Source organism: Drosophila subpulchrella, chromosome 3L (genome assembly GCF_014743375.2).
Source record: "Drosophila subpulchrella strain 33 F10 #4 breed RU33 chromosome 3L, RU_Dsub_v1.1 Primary Assembly, whole genome shotgun sequence".
Lineage (NCBI taxonomy): Eukaryota > Metazoa > Arthropoda > Insecta > Diptera > Drosophilidae > Drosophila > Drosophila subpulchrella.
Genome location: NC_050612.1, coordinates 20,795,231 through 20,814,301, shown reverse-complemented (window position 1 = coordinate 20,814,301; position 19,071 = coordinate 20,795,231). Strand labels below are relative to the sequence as shown.

General features: G+C 44.8%; 5 protein-coding genes across 6 annotated transcripts; 3 read left to right on the top strand and 2 right to left on the bottom strand.

The window, feature by feature from the left end:
- Nucleotides 1–261: 261 nt before the first annotated feature.
- Nucleotides 262–6,596, bottom strand: LOC119552842 (autophagy-related protein 2 homolog A). Of its 2 annotated transcripts, none has more exons than XM_037862704.1 (2): nt 6,464–6,596; nt 262–6,373 (listed from the first exon to the last, which is right to left on the bottom strand). In XM_037862704.1, the coding sequence occupies exon 2, from the start codon at nt 6,238–6,240 to the stop codon at nt 526–528; it is 5,715 nt and encodes a 1,904-aa protein (XP_037718632.1). In that variant the 5' UTR covers nt 6,241–6,373; nt 6,464–6,596; the 3' UTR covers nt 262–525. The 2 variants fall into 2 exon arrangements, with proteins under 2 accessions (XP_037718632.1, XP_037718633.1); XM_037862705.1 differs by having other exon boundaries at nt 6,457–6,589.
- Nucleotides 6,597–7,006: 410 nt separating this feature from the next.
- LOC119555102 lies at nt 7,007–8,811 on the top strand. The gene is made up of 3 exons (XM_037866320.1): nt 7,007–7,678; nt 7,974–8,173; nt 8,233–8,811. The coding sequence occupies exons 1-3, from the start codon at nt 7,094–7,096 to the stop codon at nt 8,669–8,671; spliced, it is 1,224 nt and encodes a 407-aa protein (XP_037722248.1). The 5' UTR covers nt 7,007–7,093; the 3' UTR covers nt 8,672–8,811.
- A 1,020-nt stretch (nt 8,812–9,831) lies between these two features.
- Nucleotides 9,832–12,046, top strand: LOC119555558 (probable G-protein coupled receptor Mth-like 12). The gene is made up of 6 exons (XM_037867003.1): nt 9,832–10,338; nt 10,393–10,540; nt 10,607–10,783; nt 11,307–11,549; nt 11,632–11,803; nt 11,866–12,046. The coding sequence occupies exons 1-6, from the start codon at nt 9,832–9,834 to the stop codon at nt 12,044–12,046; spliced, it is 1,428 nt and encodes a 475-aa protein (XP_037722931.1).
- A 429-nt stretch (nt 12,047–12,475) lies between these two features.
- LOC119553056 (adenosylhomocysteinase-like 1) lies at nt 12,476–17,245 on the top strand. Its single transcript, XM_037863172.1, has 4 exons — nt 12,476–12,786; nt 12,848–13,557; nt 15,148–15,597; nt 15,660–17,245. Exons 2-4 carry the CDS (start codon nt 13,036–13,038, stop codon nt 16,251–16,253), a joined length of 1,566 nt encoding a protein of 521 aa, XP_037719100.1. The 5' UTR covers nt 12,476–12,786; nt 12,848–13,035; the 3' UTR covers nt 16,254–17,245.
- A 67-nt stretch (nt 17,246–17,312) lies between these two features.
- On the bottom strand, nt 17,313–18,694 carry LOC119553057 (upstream activation factor subunit spp27). The gene is made up of 2 exons (XM_037863173.1): nt 18,572–18,694; nt 17,313–18,498 (listed from the first exon to the last, which is right to left on the bottom strand). Exon 2 carries the CDS (start codon nt 18,446–18,448, stop codon nt 17,708–17,710), a length of 741 nt encoding a protein of 246 aa, XP_037719101.1. The 5' UTR covers nt 18,449–18,498; nt 18,572–18,694; the 3' UTR covers nt 17,313–17,707.
- Between the last annotated feature and the right edge of the window lie 377 nt (nt 18,695–19,071).

Sequence of the window (19,071 nt, the reverse complement as noted above, 5' to 3'; positions counted from 1 at the left end):
CGACCATTTCCCTATTCAGTCATTCCAACGATCAACAATCCTAATATTTGCGAAAGAAATACTGACATACAAATTTGTAAAACTATTTTTCTAAATGTTTTATGGTATAATTAGTTAAGAAACTTTTTTTCAAACCGACGAACTTTTTAATGGCTTCTTAAGGATATAGACGATTGATCTCCGATCAATATACATACCTATATAAATTGATAATTTCTGCTTCATCAAAATCGTAGATTAATAAATACATCTCCCAATTCATTTTATATACATTTTTATTTAGGTAAAATAATAAAAAATATAACTTTGATGTACTGTAGTATGGCTAAAAAGAACAAGTTCAATCACACCCATTCCGAAATCACGGTTCGGGACCCCAAATTCCTCGTCTACCCCTCGTTGTGCATGTGCTCCTTTTATGTACATTGTTTATTATTAGTAAAACAATAGAAAACATTACGTTATGTTTTAAGCCCCTTGAACTAAAGCTACCGTAAACCTAATCAAATTGGAGAAGCAGCTCCCTTAGTGGATCTCCTGCTTCCACTTGTCGCGCGCCTCCAGCTTTGCCTCCGGAACCAGTGAACTCTTAGCGCCGCCCAGGATGTTGGTGGTGGCCTGGGTGGCCAGCACCGCTGGGCAGACGACGAGCTGGGGAATCTGGCGCACCACTGCGCCCACTGCTCCGCTGTAGCCCTTCTGGTCGTGCTCCGTGATGGCCGCTTCGATGAGTGTGTTGGCCGATTCGTTGATGCCCTCCCTTACGATGGTGTAGGCATTGGCCACGCCCTCGCGAAGGTCCTTGGGTCGTCCTTGCCGCCTCCTCTTGCCCTGTCTGCCGCCCTTCCTCTTCTTCATGGACGGACCTGCAGATAGCATATCGAAAGTAGTCTCCGCTGTGAACTGTAGCAAATGTATAATCCTGGAGGTGATCTCCAAGGCAGCCAGTGCTGTGCGGGCCGTGAAACTCTGTGCTCCCAGCTGGAATCCCCTGATAATCCGTCCATCCTTGTTGTACTGCTCGATGGGCATCCGGAAAAGATCGTAGACACCCTGGAAAAGCTGCAACACCGCATTTGTGGGCCCAATGCCGCTCAGTATATTGGGCAGTTGATTCCGCTTGATGTCCTTGAGCCACTCCTTGGCCAGAAACTCGCAGAGTTTGTTCCATCCCAGGATGCCCCTGCGGTTCACAATTTCCCTTAGATTAATTCCAGATCCTTGCAGCTGGGCGAGACCCATGATCAAGCCGGTGACAGGTCCTCGGGAGAGCTCAATCCGCCTGCCATGATAGTCAAAGCAAATGGGCAGCGCTGGACTGAAGATCACTTCGCGGAAAAATACAGGTGGAGCCGTGGCAGGATCCTCCTCCAGTTCGATATCCACGCTGTTCTCTTCAATCAGCACATTCAGATTCCTTTCCACCATCTCCTTGACTTCGGAGTCGGGCAGTTCATCGGTCAGATCCTCCGGTAGTTTGCTTACCGACATGACCGGCATATCCGCTGCGGAGGAGCCGCTGCTCTCTGTTTTGCCGCCACTAGTAGCTCCAGCAGAGTTCCGGAACATGCCCGAAAAGAAGTCCTCCAGAAAGAGAAGTGTATCCTGGTCAATGTTGAGTTTTATGGGCAGAATGGAGACCCTCAAGGAACACTCCTCCGCGGAGCTCTTCTGTGGATTTGGACGCACATTCAGAGCCTTAACTATCACCATGTTCTCGTCCGGTTTGTGGGACAAATTGTTGCCCGTCGGGTGGTACAAAAACTTGTTAATGTCCGAGGAGCGCAGCCTGTCTCTTATTTCAATTTCCGAGACGAGGAGCACCTGGCGAGATGAGTACATGGATGTCAACGGATAGGTTTCGTAGGAGAATCGAATCTTGGAGAGCTGTATCTCCACCAGCACCTCCAAGTTGCGCTTAGAGCCTTTGGGCTGCTTGGGCAGACTTTTCTTGGAACCCTTCCTGTCCTGTTTATCCTGTTCCTGCGCTTGCGACACTCCATACTTGTAGGTATCCGACATGCCAAAACCACTAGTGGCGGATGAAGAGGATTTCTTAAGAGGTTCATCCGGGAAATCCCGGCCGCCATAAAGGTGCCAGGTGAAGGTCATCTCGCAGAGGGTGTAACTGCTCTCGGCCACTGGGAAATTAGCTGGAGGCCTCAGGAGATCCACCTTTTCGTGGGGCAATTCAAAGTGGTTATCCACAATTTGGAGCGGATCCTCCGAGATGTAGATCTGCTTGATGCCAAACTTGTCCATGCGTGATATCTCCTCGTCGTGGATGATGTCGAAATCGCGCTCCTCCACGTTGCCCAAAGATCCCAGCTCCAGCTGCACTTCGGAGCCCAATGTTGTCTGCGGATGCACTTGACTCTGGTGATAGTAAGACTGCAAGATCACGTTCGACTCAAAGTCCAGGATGTCCCCGATGACCGAGGGACTCTCCACCATCAGGGATTTCGTCTGTTGTTTGGCGGGCGTGGATTTTCTCTTCTCCTTCGGTTCATCCGGAAAATAGAATATCTCGATTCCCTCTTCCCTGCCGCCCGGAGATTTGGCAGCTCTGGGATTGGGTGAGCTCTGTACATCCATCACAGCATCGGCCATCAGTTTGCTCACATGGTTCTGGGTGTGATCGCTCACCTCCTGCTCCTCATTGGCTTTCGGTTCTGCGGGCTTGATTTCCTCATTCAAGATGGGCTCCTCGGGCGGACACAAATCCCTGTCGTTGGCCACATAGGCTATCAGTTGGGCCAGAGCAGCCGCTGAATCGTAGCAGGTCTTCAGGTGCATATCGTGGATGGAGGAGCGCAGATCCACTCTCGGTTGTCCGCTTCCTTCCGCATTCAACCTAAACGATATATTCAGCAGTCCCAGATTCAGCACAGGTATCAAAGAGTCATTGGATTCGTTAAAAAGACCCAGCTGGAGAACACAATCTTCGGCCAGGAGTCGCAGGGTGCAGCCGCTCATGGATGATATGATATTGCTGCTTAGGGTGCAGTAACCCAGATCGAGGAAAGCGCGCTGAGGGAAGAATTTCGGACGATAGTCAATCCCAGCATTCCAAACATGCAATTGCAATTCGGAAACCAGGGCGAAGGGTTCATACTCCTCAATGGGAAAATCAGCCACGTCTATAAAGTCAATTAATTGATTCAGCCAAGTGTGCTCCGAGGGGCAGGAGTGATGCTGCAGGACAGCGCCACTTATCCCAAACGACATCTTCATCCTCTTGATGCGCTGCTCCGGTTGCTTCTTGATCTCAGCCACTAGGGATAAAACCTCCGTTCTTTTCCTATCCTGCTGCTGGTGATCATTTGGAAAATTATAGATGGTGGGAAGCAGATTTTTGTCCGGCAAATCACTCCAGGCTAGCACCAAATCCTGTAGAGTGTTTCCGCAGTGCAAAGCCTCAATTTCGCCCAGTTGGATGCAGAAGAAACTCCTGTTCGAATCGTTATCCAAGCCGTTCACTGTAAACAATCGCAGTTCCTTGACATTCACCTGGAACTTGCCGCACTCCTTGGAGCGCTGATTGCTCTCGGGATCGAGAAAGTGGGAGAACAGAATCAAGGATCCCTGCTCCACGAATATCTCAAAGGAGAAGGCTTCATTTCGAACTGGTGGTGCCGGTGCTGCAGAAACCGTTGGCTCCGCCATGGAAAAGTAAATACTACTCTCCATTGCACTGGTGCTGAGAAGCAGGTTCCTCCTGAATTCCTCCAACTGGGGCTCTGCGTCCAGGTTCTTTGACTCTCCTGCTTCCTCCTCCGGATTGTTGTCATAATGCGGGGAACGTGGCTCCCACATGAAGAGATCTCCATTCAGCCTGTTGTATATCAGTTCATACATGCTCTTGGATTCCAGCACAACCTTTACGAGTGGGATAAAGACAAAGATTTTCAGCTTGGAGGATTGCGTGCAACTATCGCAGAATTCATTGATTTCCTCCGTTTCGCCCGGCAGAAGGGAATCACTTTTGTCCAGACTCCCATCGAGTCCCTCCACATGGGAAGTGTAGCCAAAGGTACATTTTGAGCTAAAGGGCGATTTCCTTGGGGGTTTCTTCTGGCTATCACTGGTGTCCTTCAGCTGGAGTATGTCAATTTGGATCTTCTTATTCGACTGCATTCTCTGCTGGCACTTCAGGAGATGCACCGCACTCTGCTTATCTGCATCACAGTAAAACGCATCCAGTTCATCCGAAACGATGCTGATTTGAGTCCTCGAACTGACCACCAGGGAGCGGAACTCTAAGGCCAAGAAATCCCGTCGCACGTTCTTCTTCCACCAGGGTATCTTCTGCGGATCATTAGCAGCTCTGCCATCCACAACGGGAAAACGCAAGTGAAGACGCAGATTCTCGCACTTTACACTAAACTCTGTTTGGCTGGGATCGTCTGGATAAGGATTTGAAGGAGCCGAGTCTCTAGAAAACGGCGAGCAGCCAAATAGGGCTCCCAAGCGATCGTATATAGATATATCCAACTCAGCCGTACACTCGTCCAAACTGCATTCTATTTTGTTGGTGCAACGATTGTGGTTTTGCTTGAACATAAACGAGGAGCTCTGGGTGATCACAATTTCCGGTCGGATGTGGTAGCCATCCGGGCAGTTCCGCTGGCGATCGAACTGCAGCAGGTGCTCCATGGAGTTGTCCAACACCTCGCAGAGATCCACCGCAGTGGCGGACAGAGTAGTCCTAGACGTGAGCTCCTGGAAGTAGCGCTGCTGGCTTCCACCAACGATGATTGGGGCTGCTCGCAGCAGGAGATACTGCTGCTGCTGCAGGGGCATGTGGTTGTCGAGGAGAGTGCCCAAAAAGAAACCACTGGCAGTGTCCGAGTAGCGAAGGTAACTGGCGTGATCGAAAACCGTGCTGCAACTGTCGATGTTGGCCGTGTTTTGAATGAGAATATCCTGGTGCAGAGCAACTCCATAGATCTTGGAGATTTGCACCTTGAACTTGAGAATCTCGCCGGACTTCTCCGTGTAGCCCAATTCCTGCTGGAGGGTATTGGTGCAGGAGGTGAGCATGCTGTTTGTGGATTCGCTCATCTTTCGACTGCGTGAATAAGCGCTTCTCGGCGGATTACCATAGCCGGAGTATTCGGAGGGTTCGGCATCTGACATTCCAGTACACCAATCTGCATTCTGACCCAAAATCCCTGTCATTCTAGTGGGCTGCTGTTGATTTTGCATCTGATACTCACTGGGTGGAGCCGACTTTAAGCTCCTGCCCTTTTTGGGTCGCTCCTGCTGGCCACCGCTGTTGAATCCCTTGGAGAGCTCGACGAGCAGGTGAATTTGCCGCGGCGTTATCATGAAGTATATGTCATCCAGACTCAGTTCCAGACTGACTTTCGGCCCCGCAATGTTCTCCGTCTGCTTGATGTTGATCTGTATGTTCTGCGCGCCCTTGAGCTCTACAATCTTGCAGAGCTGCTCATAGGGAGTGGGTCCGAACTGGTGGTCCATCACATCGAGCACCTCCGAAGTGTGCAAGCTAAGTCCCTCGATCACCAGATTATGTTTGGCTATCATGGGCAGGGCGTTGAAGCTGCTGTTGGGATCTTCCTCGGTTTCGGTGTCCTGAGAGGTGGACATGGGCATCTCGTAGCCCGTTTTGTTCTTGTACTCCACATGACTGGCCTGGAAGGACAGCACCAGTTTCCTGTCCGATCTGGGCAGCAGGTACTCTATATTTAAAGTGGTATTCGTCAGCTTGGCCCGTATGCGATTGAGCACATTGTCGATGGTTTCGGCAAACTTCTCCAGGCCAATCAGGGCGTTATTGTGATTCAGAAAGGGCACATCGTCGTCCACCTGCTTCATGCACTCCTCGGCCATTTGCATGGAGCTGCTAACGGAGGACCACATGGACTCCAGCATGGTGGTGCCGCTCTGGAAACGAGTTACTGGCCTCAAGGTGATCGTAAGATTGTGGATCTCCAGGCTGCTGTCGTTGGTCATCAGGGCGTTCCAGGGCACAACGACTGTGAGGCAACCAATGTGGCCCGAAACCACCTCGAAGGCCCAGCCCTGATCCTCGAAGAGGTCATTGAACGCGTTGACCTTCAGGAATATGTCCTCCACCACCGCCTTGCCGTTGTAGAGATCAACCTTCAGCTGCTCCAGGTTCAAGTTATTCTCGAAAAACTGGCCCAAATAGCGCTGCAGCAGGTAGCGACACATTTTCGTTTTGAGGCCATCCCAGGGATTGAACCACGACATCTTGCCTGGTTTTTCCACCTAATCCGAAATTTCCCGATTCTCCTTTGTGCGTTTTAAATTTTCTTGTGAATCTGCTTTTTTTTCCAGCGCAGCAGCAGCAGCAACAACAATAACAGACCTTTGTTATTGTTTTCTGGGTGGGCGAGGAAACAAGGAAACGGAAGAGTTGAGAATTGGGGCTCAGATTGTTGATAAGACCCCAAGGAAAATGCTTACCACTCACATTTTATGATTGGCGGGGGCGGAGGGCGGCTGTGGGCGGGTGTATATGTGCATTATTTTGGAAAATAATGAATTAATAAAGCGCAGTTAGGTGACCATCAAGTTGGCCCTTGTTCTTCTTCTTGCTGTTGCTGTGCGCAGTGTGACCAGGCGTGGGCTGGGCGCAAAATATCGACTGTTTAGGGCACTGCGGGGGAGGTGCGAAAGGGTGGTTTCGAAAACATTACATTTAAAATTAATTTAACTTGATTTTTTTAAGAGATTTGTAACTTTTAATTATAAAAAACTGTCTTTTTAAAACACACTTCAGGTAAATACATTTTGTATTTTAATCTAGAAAACTATATCTAACCATACGTAAGTATTAATGATTTTTATTTCTTTGTTTTTTCCAATGCTCATTACTATTTTAAGAACAATTTAAAATTTACTACAAGCTAAAATAAAATAATTTTTTAAACTATGTACGTAATCCTCCTTCAAAATAAAAACCACCTGTTGATACCCTGTTAAAATAAGTCATACTTTGTCCAGTGTTGGAAAACGCAGCTCCACAGCTGTTTGCTAAGTTCTTAATAATATTTTTTTTTGCTTGTTTTCCTCTTTTGTTTTCCTTTGACAAACTATAATTATGTTTATTTGGCAATATTTCACACTTGTGTGCCTTTGGTTCGCCTCCAACGAGGCGAAATCCATCAAGAAATCGCATGTTAACCTCTTGGAGCCCACTTTTGATCTGGATGAGAAGCTGGGAAGGATGGGGATGCCCCCACCAGACATTTCCAATGATGTGCAACGTGTGCAGGTGCCATTGGGGGCTGCACCCGGAAAAGGTGACTGGCAGGGCAAGTGGTTTCCCCATGTGCCAGGGGAACCGCAGGCTACGAGGGAATCCCATGGAATGAGCACCACGGAGGAAGTTCCCCCACTGGAGTCCACAACCAAGGTTAAATGGCAGGGCAAGTGGTTTCCCCAAGCCCCTGGTGAACCACACCTGGTCAAAATGAAACCAAAGGGCCAGAACCAATCGGGCAACTCCACAACGAAGGATAATTGGCGGGGCAAGTGGTTTCCCCAAGCTCCAGGAGAACCCCACTTGATAAGCAAGAAGCCGATGGATGGGAAAAAATCAGAGGATTCTTGGCCGGGCAAGTGGTTTCCCCAGGATCCCAAGGAACCACACAAAACTCAACAAAACATTTGCGATGACGGCAAGGTGAGTACTAACCCCATTCCGGAATTAGGGGAATCCCCATTAAAGAAATTAGACAGCACTTTATAAGGCTAGGTTATGATGAAGCTTTACCAATGCGCTGCATCTATTTTCTGAGTATTTACTTATAATAAAAGTAAATATTAAACAAATTAATGAGGATTTCTTAAAAAAATTATATTTTTATAAAAAACAACTATTGACATTAAATCTGAAACTCCTCCCTTTAACCTTAAAATGCACTTTTAAAATTCCGACAAATTTCCATGTATTTAATTCGCTTTACCCATTTTTCCAGAGCAATCTTGCCGTGGATTTCGATCCAACTGACATCCGTGATAGCCTGAATTACCTGTGCATCAGCAGCAATCGCAGCTTGTACCAGCCGAACCTGACCAGGGAAGCCATTCTCACGGAGCACTTCCTGCCCAGCGCCTATTTGCCACCTGCCAAGTGCCTTAATGAGCCCATAGGTTACTCCCACCTTCCTGCCACCAAGTAAGGCGATTGATATTTTAAATTTCCGTTGGATAATAAATCTAAATCTTAATTTTCAGTGGCCCCTATCGTCCGATGCCCGCTGAATATGGATCCTATACCTATTTGCCACCTCAGCGATACCTTCGCAACCTGGCAGAAGGTGCCATTGTGATGCTCTACCATCCCTGCGCCTTTTCCGGCCAAGTGAAGCAACTGCAGGACATCTTGAGTGGTTGCCTGTATCGATATTTGATCTCACCATCGCAGTCTCTGAGTCCGGAGCGTCCTCTGGCCCTGCTGGCCTGGAGTCGCAGCCTGGAGATGTCCGTCGTGGATCGGCGGCTGGCGGCAGACTTCATCCAGAAACACGCTAAGCGGGGTCCACTTGCTCCGGAGGAAATGTCGCGGGTGGTGGACAAAAGGCAGACGTACAAAGAGGGTCTACTGACGGAAGCCCACTTGGTCACCACGGCGGATGACTACGAGGTGTGCGGCTACCTACAGGAGGAAATGTAGGAGCAACATGTTAACTATTTGTTTTAAATTAAATTCGAATAATATTACAGTCTCTGTTGATTGATGTGCAAGAGAATCCTTTAAATATTGAGTTCCCCCCGGAAGGGAATATATGTATAAGTTTTAATGACTGTGCGTAATCCTAGCATGATTCATATGGGTCAAGAGGGATTTTGTAATTTAATGTTTTTTAGCATATAACCTCCTAAGCTTGGCAATCACATTTTTTAATTAGTTTTGAGTTTTGAATTAAATTTTATCGAAATCGGACGACTATATCATATAGCTGCCATAGGAACGATCGGAAAATTGGTGGAAAAATAATATGAAACAAATTATAGCTTCGGCGTTTTTCAACATATAACCTCCTACGCTTGGAAATTAATTAGTTCTGAATTTTGAATTTAATTTTATCAAAATCGGACGACTATATCATATAGCTGCCATAGGAACGATCGGAAAATTGGTAGGAAAATAATATGAAACAAATTATAGCTTCGGTGTTTTTTGACATATTATCTTATACTATTGGGAATATCATTTTTTGTGTTTTTAAATTTAATAATTATAGCTGCAAGGGTATATAAGCTTCGGCTTGCCGAAGTTAACTTCCTTTCTTGTTTTTTCTAAAATGTCTCTGTACTCTAAGTTTCTCGGTTCAATTTTAATAATTATTACTGTGAAGAATTCAAGCGCGGATATTCCCAAATGTGACTATTTTGACACCGTTAATATTTCGGGTCTACCTGTTACATACTTTTCCCCGAAATCAATATACTCTTTTACTCTACGAGCAGCGGGTATAAAAACGGGACTTATTGGCATTCTTATAATCGTAAGGCAGTAAACCAGATTTCTCCTAGGCCCCAAGAGAATTTTTTTAAGTTCGATAAATTCCAAATGTATTTGTTATATTTAGTCCCCAGCGAATTCCAATTATTGAGATTGTTTTTTTGGCGATAGAATTGCATCGTTCTTATAATTGTAAGGGAATTCTCAGTTTTTCCTGGCTTCAAGATAAGTTTTAAAATTCGGTAAATTCCAAATTTATTTGTTATATTTATCCCCCTGCGAATTTTCGAGGCTTTAAAAGCGACAAGCTCGGCTTGTTGGGCCTAAGTTGATTTTACGTCTCCGCGTGAATAGTTTCTTTATGAAAAATGTCTCTGTATATTAGGTTTTTTTGTTCAATTTTAATTCTTACTATTGTAAAGACGTCTCTGACTGATATTCCCTACTGTGACTATTTCGATACCGTCGATATATCGGGTTTGGAAAGTGTCAATGATACTTATATATACCAGGGCCTCACAATTCCCTCTAACCTTACTGGGGAATATAACTACAAGAAGCTAATGTATGGTTATGAGCAGCACGTGGAAAAACATTTAAGAGCCTGTGCCTGTAAGCTATGGCCCTGTGTCCGGATCTGTTGCCCTCGCAAAAATATATTGGCAAATGGAAGTTGTAGCGATGGCTTTGACGAGGAGATTTCCATGAATATGGTGGATCTGACGTTAATGGAATCGATGAAGAGGTATCCATCCTTTAAAGATTTAAGGATGGCGCCAAAGCTCCGCTTTCAAAAATTGCTTGTGCTAAGAGATGAGTTCCAAGCGAGTGACGAGTTGGTCAGCCCGAAGGAAGATGAGTACACCATATTGTCGGTTAGGACTGCGATCTACCAATTATTTATGCATATATTAACAAGCACTCTTTAGGATGGAAGCCTAATTTTCTTCAACACAAACGAGCTATTTTACAAAGAAACGTACTGTCTATATCCCCAGATTCCTTCGGACTTCCCAAAGTCCATATGGATTGTTAAGCACAACCTTATGGAAATATGGCCGACAGGAGTGTTTGAGAGTAAGGGGTTTTTTTTAATAATTAGCTTTCGCTGTTATCTTTTTGTAACCGTTTTTATAATTCCAGCCAAGGTGGTATCCCTTATTTTCGATATCCTCACTGGTTTAGTGTATCTTTACATTAAGAAACTGCGGAACCTCCTCGGCAAGTGCATTATCTCTTGCGTTATGTGCAGGTCCATGGCGACCATTTTTAGCTTGTTGTCTGATAATAATTGGTTAAGCCAATTTTGCTTGCTAATAGGTTAGTTAAGCTGTGTACAGTGCCCTATTGCCCTATTATACATAAACTTCCCTTTGGTATCATCAATGCAAACCATAATTAAAAAAAAAATACTTTTTAATTTATTAAATTTTTTAAAATTAGTTTTAGAAGGTGCGCAATGGCGTTGACTTTATTTTTAATTTGACCCTAGTGAAAACTATGATAACTTAAACCAACATTTAATAGACCATATCGATTATATATATATATATATATATATACATATATCGATTATATTCATATTAAAATGAAACCCACAAAAGGAAAGGAAGACTAATATTTCCGTGTTGTGTGAGTCATTTTTAGTGAGAGTTTAAGGGCATTGCGCACCGCCTAAAATTTAAAATAAAATTATTTATTTTGTACAAGAAACAACCATTTTAGATGGTAAGCTCATTTGACCTTAAAAAAGTATATCCTACTGTACATAAATATGCTGCCCAATAATAAAGTGTTAGGGCTCTTCATATTTTCATATAAAACTTTCAATGACTTTTTTCAGGTTACAGCTTAAAACTCTTTAATACGGCGACCCTTTTATGGACGTCTGTCATCAGCCATCACTTGTGGAAATTATTGACGTCTATGGGTCGTGAAGAACCTCGTAATCAGTTTCTTATATACAGCGCCTTTGCCTGGGGCATACCTGCTATTGGAACTGGAGTTATTTATGTGATTAATCAAATTTGGGAGAAGGATCTCCATAAATGGAACATGATGCCTTTAATTGGTTATTATAAATGCGGTATCAAAGGTTGAATTTAACTACACAATTTATCTAGGCATTCATTATATTTGAAAAAAAAACTGTTTTGTTCTGACCGCAGGTGATGGCCCCAGTGATTGGTTAAGCAGAGGACTAATAGGGATTTGTATCAGTTTTAATGTGATCATGTTTATCCTCACATTCGTTCACATTTGGAAAACGAAGAGTGAGCTAAAAAAGCTTATGCGGAATAAAGAAATGACAATAACCTGTTTAAGTTTTGACACTAAGACGTAAGAACTATAACTATCGAATTTTTTAAACAGACTGATATGCATTCCAAATTCCGTTTCAGTTACCTTTTGTTTTTGCGGCTCTCTGTAATCATGGGCGCGATTTTGATAATGGAATTTGTAATTTTTTTTGGCGTTTTCAACGGTCGTTTTGTCTTATTATTGTACAACGTTTTTGGAATTATCGTTTTTATTGTGCTCATCCTTAAGCGCAGCACCCTAATACTGCTCATGGAAAGGTAAGTCCTTGATTGAGATGATAATATAATAACCAGTTCCCGGTTTCAGCTTTCGAAATAGACGGTAGGATCTCGATTTCGACGATTAAAGTACTAATGGCGGTGAAGTATTAATCAATTAGGATAGTTTTTTATACATTTATGCATTTTATTTTACCCAGGTGCTCTAATAGAGAATTTAATTAAATTTGTAAATAAAATTATAGCTTGGCATCCATGTTGTATAAGGTTATTTATAAAGTAATAACTGTTTTTTGTAGTACAAAAAAAAAAACCAATTAATAAATAATTATGTATTATTATTATAATAAATAGAAAATACAAATTTGTATACGAACATAAAAAAAAACCGTTACTTTTTAGTTTTCCAGTGTGAACGCAGCACATTGAAATCAAAACGCCTCTTTGCATTTTGGTATTTTCGCGTTTCTCGCTTACTGCCTTCAGTTCGGTTCGGTTTAGTTCTCTTTCTCCAGATAAAAATCAAATTCAACAAACGATCGCCAAACGATCCCCACTTGGTCACCACACAAACAACGTCGCCCGAGAACCGACGGCTATATCGTTTTCCCCTCCCCGGAGAGCCCAGGAAACCCCGGATCCAAAGTGCGTAGCCCCCCGGAAAAGTCGAAGAAGAAGAACAACAACAATAGAGGAGAGGTGAAACAAAGGAGACGCAGACTAAAAACAATTAAATTGGCAATTTGTGGGCGACACAACGTCCATATATCACGTGATTGTCTGGTAAGTACAATCCCCGAACCAGGAATATGATTACTTTCAGCTTATCCTGCTTGGATTTCAGGCTTTACATAACATCCAAGGCGGTCGATTCGAAGGAGGAGCGGCATAGGATTGCTTTTGAAGTGGAGGTTCAGCAGCTGAAGAAGGTGGAGCACAGAAGCAGCTAGAGACACCAAGGAGCCAAAAAGAGCACCTCAGCTTATCAGTACCCCAGGGACATCCCCCAGAAAACCCCTACTTCCTCCCATCATGAACAACCTGGCCGACACCGTGGTAGTGGATCCTGGATTCGGAGGCGGCGACAAGCAGCAGCTGGCCGCACCCGCGCCGCAGGATGCCAGTGTGGTGGTTCCCCCGCCGGCCACCAAGCAATCCTCGGCCCTGAAGAAGACCAGCCGCTACAGGAGCCGCTCGCTAAGTGCCTCCTCCACGGACTCCTTCAGTTCCGCCAGCTATACGGGCAGCAGCGAAGATGGCGACGATGTGCCGCCGCGGGAGAAGGTCCAGAAGAACACCAAGGGCAGCTCCGATTTCTGTGTGAGGAACATTGCCGCCCAACATGCGTTCGGACGTCGGGAAATCGAGATTGCGGAGCAGGAAATGCCGGGCATCATTGCGCTTAAGAAAAGGGCCGCCGAGGACAAGCCGCTAAAGGATGCCAAGATCGTTGGATGCACACACATCAACGCCCAGACGGCGGTGCTCATCGAGACGCTGGTGGAGCTGGGCGCCAGTGTGCGCTGGGCCGCCTGCAACATCTACTCCACGCAGGTGAGTCCACGTTTATGGCCCACGCGCCACATCATTCATTGAGCTATTTACTACCAACTGTCGTTCGAATAGGTGATGGGTTTTTAACTGGTTTTTACGTGTTTCTCGTGTGCACTTTACTCATTACATCGTAAATAATATCATACTTTAGATTTCAGTTTATATCTAATGTTAGTTGGGATCTTTTCAAGGAGAAATAATTCAGTTTAATACAATTCGTAATTTGGATAGGATTTTAAATTAATAAATTAACTTTAAAAAATATATTTTTGGAATTCATATTCAGCTTCAATCTTTTCCATCTTTATTTTTAAAAGTCCCAAGCTTATTTTTTTGCATTATATCTTAATTATTCCATGTCATGTGCTGAAATAAGTAATATGCCTTAAAACCACACTTTATGGAGTGCTAAATGCATTGAATCGAATTTCCCTGAATTTATATCACAACTAATTTTCCAATATTTATTTGAATTCACATTTATATTCGAGTTCGGTCACTTGATCTGGCTGCTCGCTTGGAGACAATTGTTGTCACGCCAGGCGGCGCAAACAAATGATCAATCAAGCCATGTTAATCAATTAAGCGCCCGCGGCTCAAGTGTTTGGCAATCGCTGAGTAATTGATGTGCCCTGAATTGGGTCGCCACATCGTTGTGGAGTGGAAGTTATAGGCGCAGTCTCATGTTCAGTTCCAGCATCGAATCGGCTGCGGTTTCTCGAACTTTTTGCCAGTCCTGCGGCGTAGCTGATGCAATTATCACGAGTCTGCTGACTCTAAACATTTTATGGGATCTCTAATGAAGCGATCCGAGTGCGCGGGCACCACCCTGCCCATTTATGCACCCACCCGTCGAAACTTTTATCGCCCATGGGCCCCCGACAGCCTGTCACGCTGATTCACCTGTATCACCTGGGGCTTATCAGCCGAGTTCCGAGTGCCGTGCTTAGCGAGGGTGCAGCCCGATTCCCTATCAGCCCGATATAAGTCAGATATTACCAAATGTTTACACCGCATTAGGGTGGCTCGATTTATAGAGCTCTTTGGGGGTTATGACTGTTAAAAATAGGTGTATTACCCTTCCAATTTTTATTATTTTCACTCCATTAAAACTTTGGGATACAATGTCTTTAAAAATTGAAGTGGTACTCTCAACCTTTTAAATACCTTTAAACTTTTAAATACGGCAGAAATTTTTACCAAAACACTACGTAGATATTAATATTTTCGGAATTTGGGAATATAGAAAATATATTAAGGCGCATCAACCTTTTGTATTATAAGCTAAACAGTAATTTAAAAATGATGAATACATTTCCCCTCCGCTAATTATTTACGAATACGATTACACAGACAAAGATATATTGGGCGATAGGAGAAAAATGCTCATTTAAGTTTTTGTCTAATTATTGCCTTGAAAAAAGAATGACTTGTAATGACAGTAAGTGTTAAAGAAAATGGATAGTTTTATATTACAACAACCAATGCTAGCTTAAGTCAATACCTTTGCAAACAAAGCATACAACAGGTTGATTACACAATTAGCTCTTTTCTCTGCATAAAACCCACTAATATTCCATTACTTTTCAGAATGAAGTGGCCGCTGCTTTGGCCGAGTCTGGAATCCCAATCTTCGCCTGGCGCGGGGAGACGGAGGAGGATTTTTGGTGGTGCATAGATCGCTGCGTGAACGCGGAGAACTGGCAGCCGAACATGATCCTGGACGACGGGGGTGATGCCACGCACCTGATGCTGAAGAAGTACCCGACCATGTTCAAGCTGGTCAAGGGAATCGTGGAGGAGAGCGTCACCGGAGTGCACAGACTCTATCAGCTCTCCAAGGCCGGCAAGCTGACGGTGCCGGCGATGAATGTGAACGATTCGGTGACCAAGACCAAGTTCGACAACCTGTACAGCTGCAAGGAGTCCATACTGGACAGCCTCAAGCGCTCCACGGACGTGATGTTCGGTGGAAAGCAGGTGGTGGTCTGTGGCTATGGAGATGTGGGCAAGGGCTGTGCTCAGGCTCTAAAGGGACAGGTAAACCACTCTTTTAACCATGAAGCCGTCGCCTAAACTAACTTGTCACCTCCTTTGCACAGGGTTGCATTGTGTACATCACAGAGATCGATCCCATTTGCGCCCTGCAAGCCAGCATGGATGGTTTCCGCGTGGTGAAGCTGAACGAGGTGATTCGCAACGTGGACATCGTGGTGACGGCGACGGGCAACAAGAACGTGGTGGTGCGGGAGCACATGGACAAGATGAAGAGTGGCTGCATCGTGTGCAACATGGGCCACTCCAACACGGAGATCGATGTGAATGGGCTGCGCACACCGGATTTGACCTGGGAGAAGGTGCGCTCCCAGGTGGACCACATCATCTGGCCGGAGGGCAAATACATCATTCTGCTGGCCGAGGGTAGGCTGGTTAACCTGAGCTGCTCCAGCATCCCCTCATTCGCTGTGTCCATCACCTCGGCCACCCAGGCGTTGGCCCTCATTGAGCTTTTTAATGCCCCGCCCGGACGCTACAAGTCGGACGTCTACTTGCTGCCCAAGAAAATGGACGAGTATGTGGCCAGCCTTCACCTGCCCACCTTCGATGCCCATTTGACGGAGCTGAGCGACGAGCAGGCCAAGTACATGGGGCTAAACAAGGCCGGTCCTTTCAAGCCCAACTACTACCGCTACTAGGATGGAAGGTGCGCGGATGCGGACAATAACACCAGCAATTAGGAGAAACAACAACGCCAACGAAAGTATTGTCTTTGCGAAGAAGTAAAACTATTTAAAAACAATTGTTGACACACCATACACACAGAGGACACACAAAAGGACATGGAAAGGAGAACACAAAGTTACTATTACCATTGTATTGCTTAGTTTAGCTCGAGCGGAATTCTTGGTTGCTTTTGTTAGCATTTAACGTCTTCGATATAGTACTTAGCACTCGCTTTAGCCGCCGGAGTATTCTCTCTGTTAACTAACCCCCATGACTCTCTAAACCCTAAACTAATCTTGCCCCAAGAATTTATTCCCTTGAAATGTTTTTATAGCCGGTTACTTGAATTTATTTTAGACATTTCGATGGCTTTTTAATCAGACTGTTATAGCTCAAAAGATGCGATTAGCACATGGAACTCTTTATATCTATAAAAGGAAATCTATATAACTTTAATTTATCCCTTTGTAATTTCTCAAGTTTTAATTTTAATCTGTGTGAGTTACGATTTTCTAAAATCACTTCTTTAATGCGAGCTTAAATAGATTTGTACAATCTATTCACTACAGTTCTTCTACTTTCTAATTTAAAATCAATGTGCGTTTTAATCTAAATGACTTCCCTGATTAATCCCTTTTTTGAGCTATAGCAGCCTTACAACAAGTGATCGACTTAACCTCTCGTATTGTTTACGTACTTAATTTGTTAATCGTTTATGCCCCCCGCTTTTGATTATGGCACTTTTGTACTTTCGTTTCGTCCGGAGAGTGTTGATTGAAATGCAGTGCAAAGTAATTCCATTTATTCAATTATATACACGCTGGCATATATATCAGATCGAGAATTATATATATATACACTGCATATACACCTAATATGTATATTAGAGAAAAGTGAAAAATGTTTGTAAGAAATTTGTGAGAAACGCAAAACAATAAAAAAAGAATTCTTTATTGAGCAATAAGCGCTGTTCGACTGATTGATTTTTCCCCCCCTTCAAAAAAAACCCAGAAAAAGTCACATTTCGTATATTTCAGATGCATCACTCGTCTATTTCTCGTTTTATTACTCGATACTTTGCCTTAAACTTGTTATGTTTTTCTTTGATACTTTATAAAATGTAAACTACACGAGTTTGTTATAAAAAAATCATACACTTTATGTTTTACAATCGTTTTTTATATAATTTTTGCGTTTATCTACCGCTGACGGTACAAACTTCTTAAAATGCCGTAAAGTGCATATCAAACCCGTCCTAATTAGGTTAATGCTAAACACATGCGTCAACTAAATCTTAATCAAAGGTGTGTATGTGTGGAACAAACAAATCCAAGCGGAGCCGAAAGTTACAGTGGATCAGTAAACCAGGCTGGGCTGAGAGGCGTACACATATATATTTGCATCTGGAGAGGATCGGCGGGCGGACTTAGTCGAGAAAGTGCGGCTTGAGGTGCTTCAGCATGCCGAAGGTGCGGAATCGGCGGATCTTCATCACCTTCATCAGCTCATCGTCGCAGATGGCGAACTGCTTGTTCTTGGGATCGTACAGATCCCGCTCCTTAATGATGGCCCACACCTTCTTGACCACTTCGTGGCGCGGCAACGAGGACTCCCCCATGAGGGCGCTCAATTCGGGTGAGAGATTGTAGGCTCGCGTGAAGCCGGTGCTCTTGCGTCCGGAACCGCCACCTGCTCCTCCGGCCTTGGCGGGCTTCTTCTTGGCCGCCGGCTTCTTGACCACCTCGTAGTCCGAGTCCGAGCCAGCATCGCTCTCGGTGCCGGAATCGTCGGCATTCAGGGTCTTGCGCTTCTTCTTGGGGGCCTTGTGCTTGGTGGGCTGTGGCCTCTTCTTGGGACCCGGCTTCTTCTTCTTCTGGGCCTCCTCCTCGCTGCTGCTGGGATCCTCCTCCTCGCTGGGCTCGCTCTCCTCGTCGGGCTCCGCGTCCGGGTCCTTGCCCTCGTCATCGTCCTCATCCTCCTCGTCCTGCTGCTCGTTGATCACCTCCATCACGATCTTGTCGAACTCCTTCTTGCGGCTCAGCAGGGAGCAGTTCAGCTTGCCCTCCACCTGCTCGCGCACCCTCTTCGCGGAAATGGTGGCCAGGTCGGCGTCCTTCAAAACCGCCTGGATCTCGCGACGCAGGTCCTCGCTGGAGATGTCCGACATCTTGTTCGTAATATTCCTCGTTTTCCTGCGGTACACGTAGGTCGTTCGGCCTGGGGGTCACAGCAAGGGGTTTCTCGGTTATTTTGCTCTCCATCCTGGCGACCTGCGCCATCTTCCACTTACCTCGGGCTCCGTTTTCGGTGGTCTTTTCACGTTTTTCGGGGTAACTTTACAGGTAAGAAGATTTTTTTTCTACACCAAGTCCGGCGTCTCTAGGGTTGCAACTTGATGATAGGGGTGGGGGGACGTCGATTTTGAAATCTTTGAAATATCGATGCTATATCAAATATCGAATTATTTGCCATCGTTAACGGCGTCGCTCTCTCTCTCTCTCTCTCGTTGAGCTCGCTCTCTTTTAACGGAAATGTTAAGATACGAAGTAACGGCTATTTTCAATTTTAACTACTTTAACTATTTATAATTGTTACTAATAATATTTACTTTTTATATTAACTTTATTCCGTTTAACTATGATTAATACATTTCACGAATTTATTAAAATTGTATAGTCTGTTAGGGTTAATGGTTGAACAGTTTTCGAAAGTATATGTTAAATTCTGGTCACCCTTAAAACGGAGGCTCTGAGCATATCGATTATTAAGTCTAATCATCTATTTTTGTTA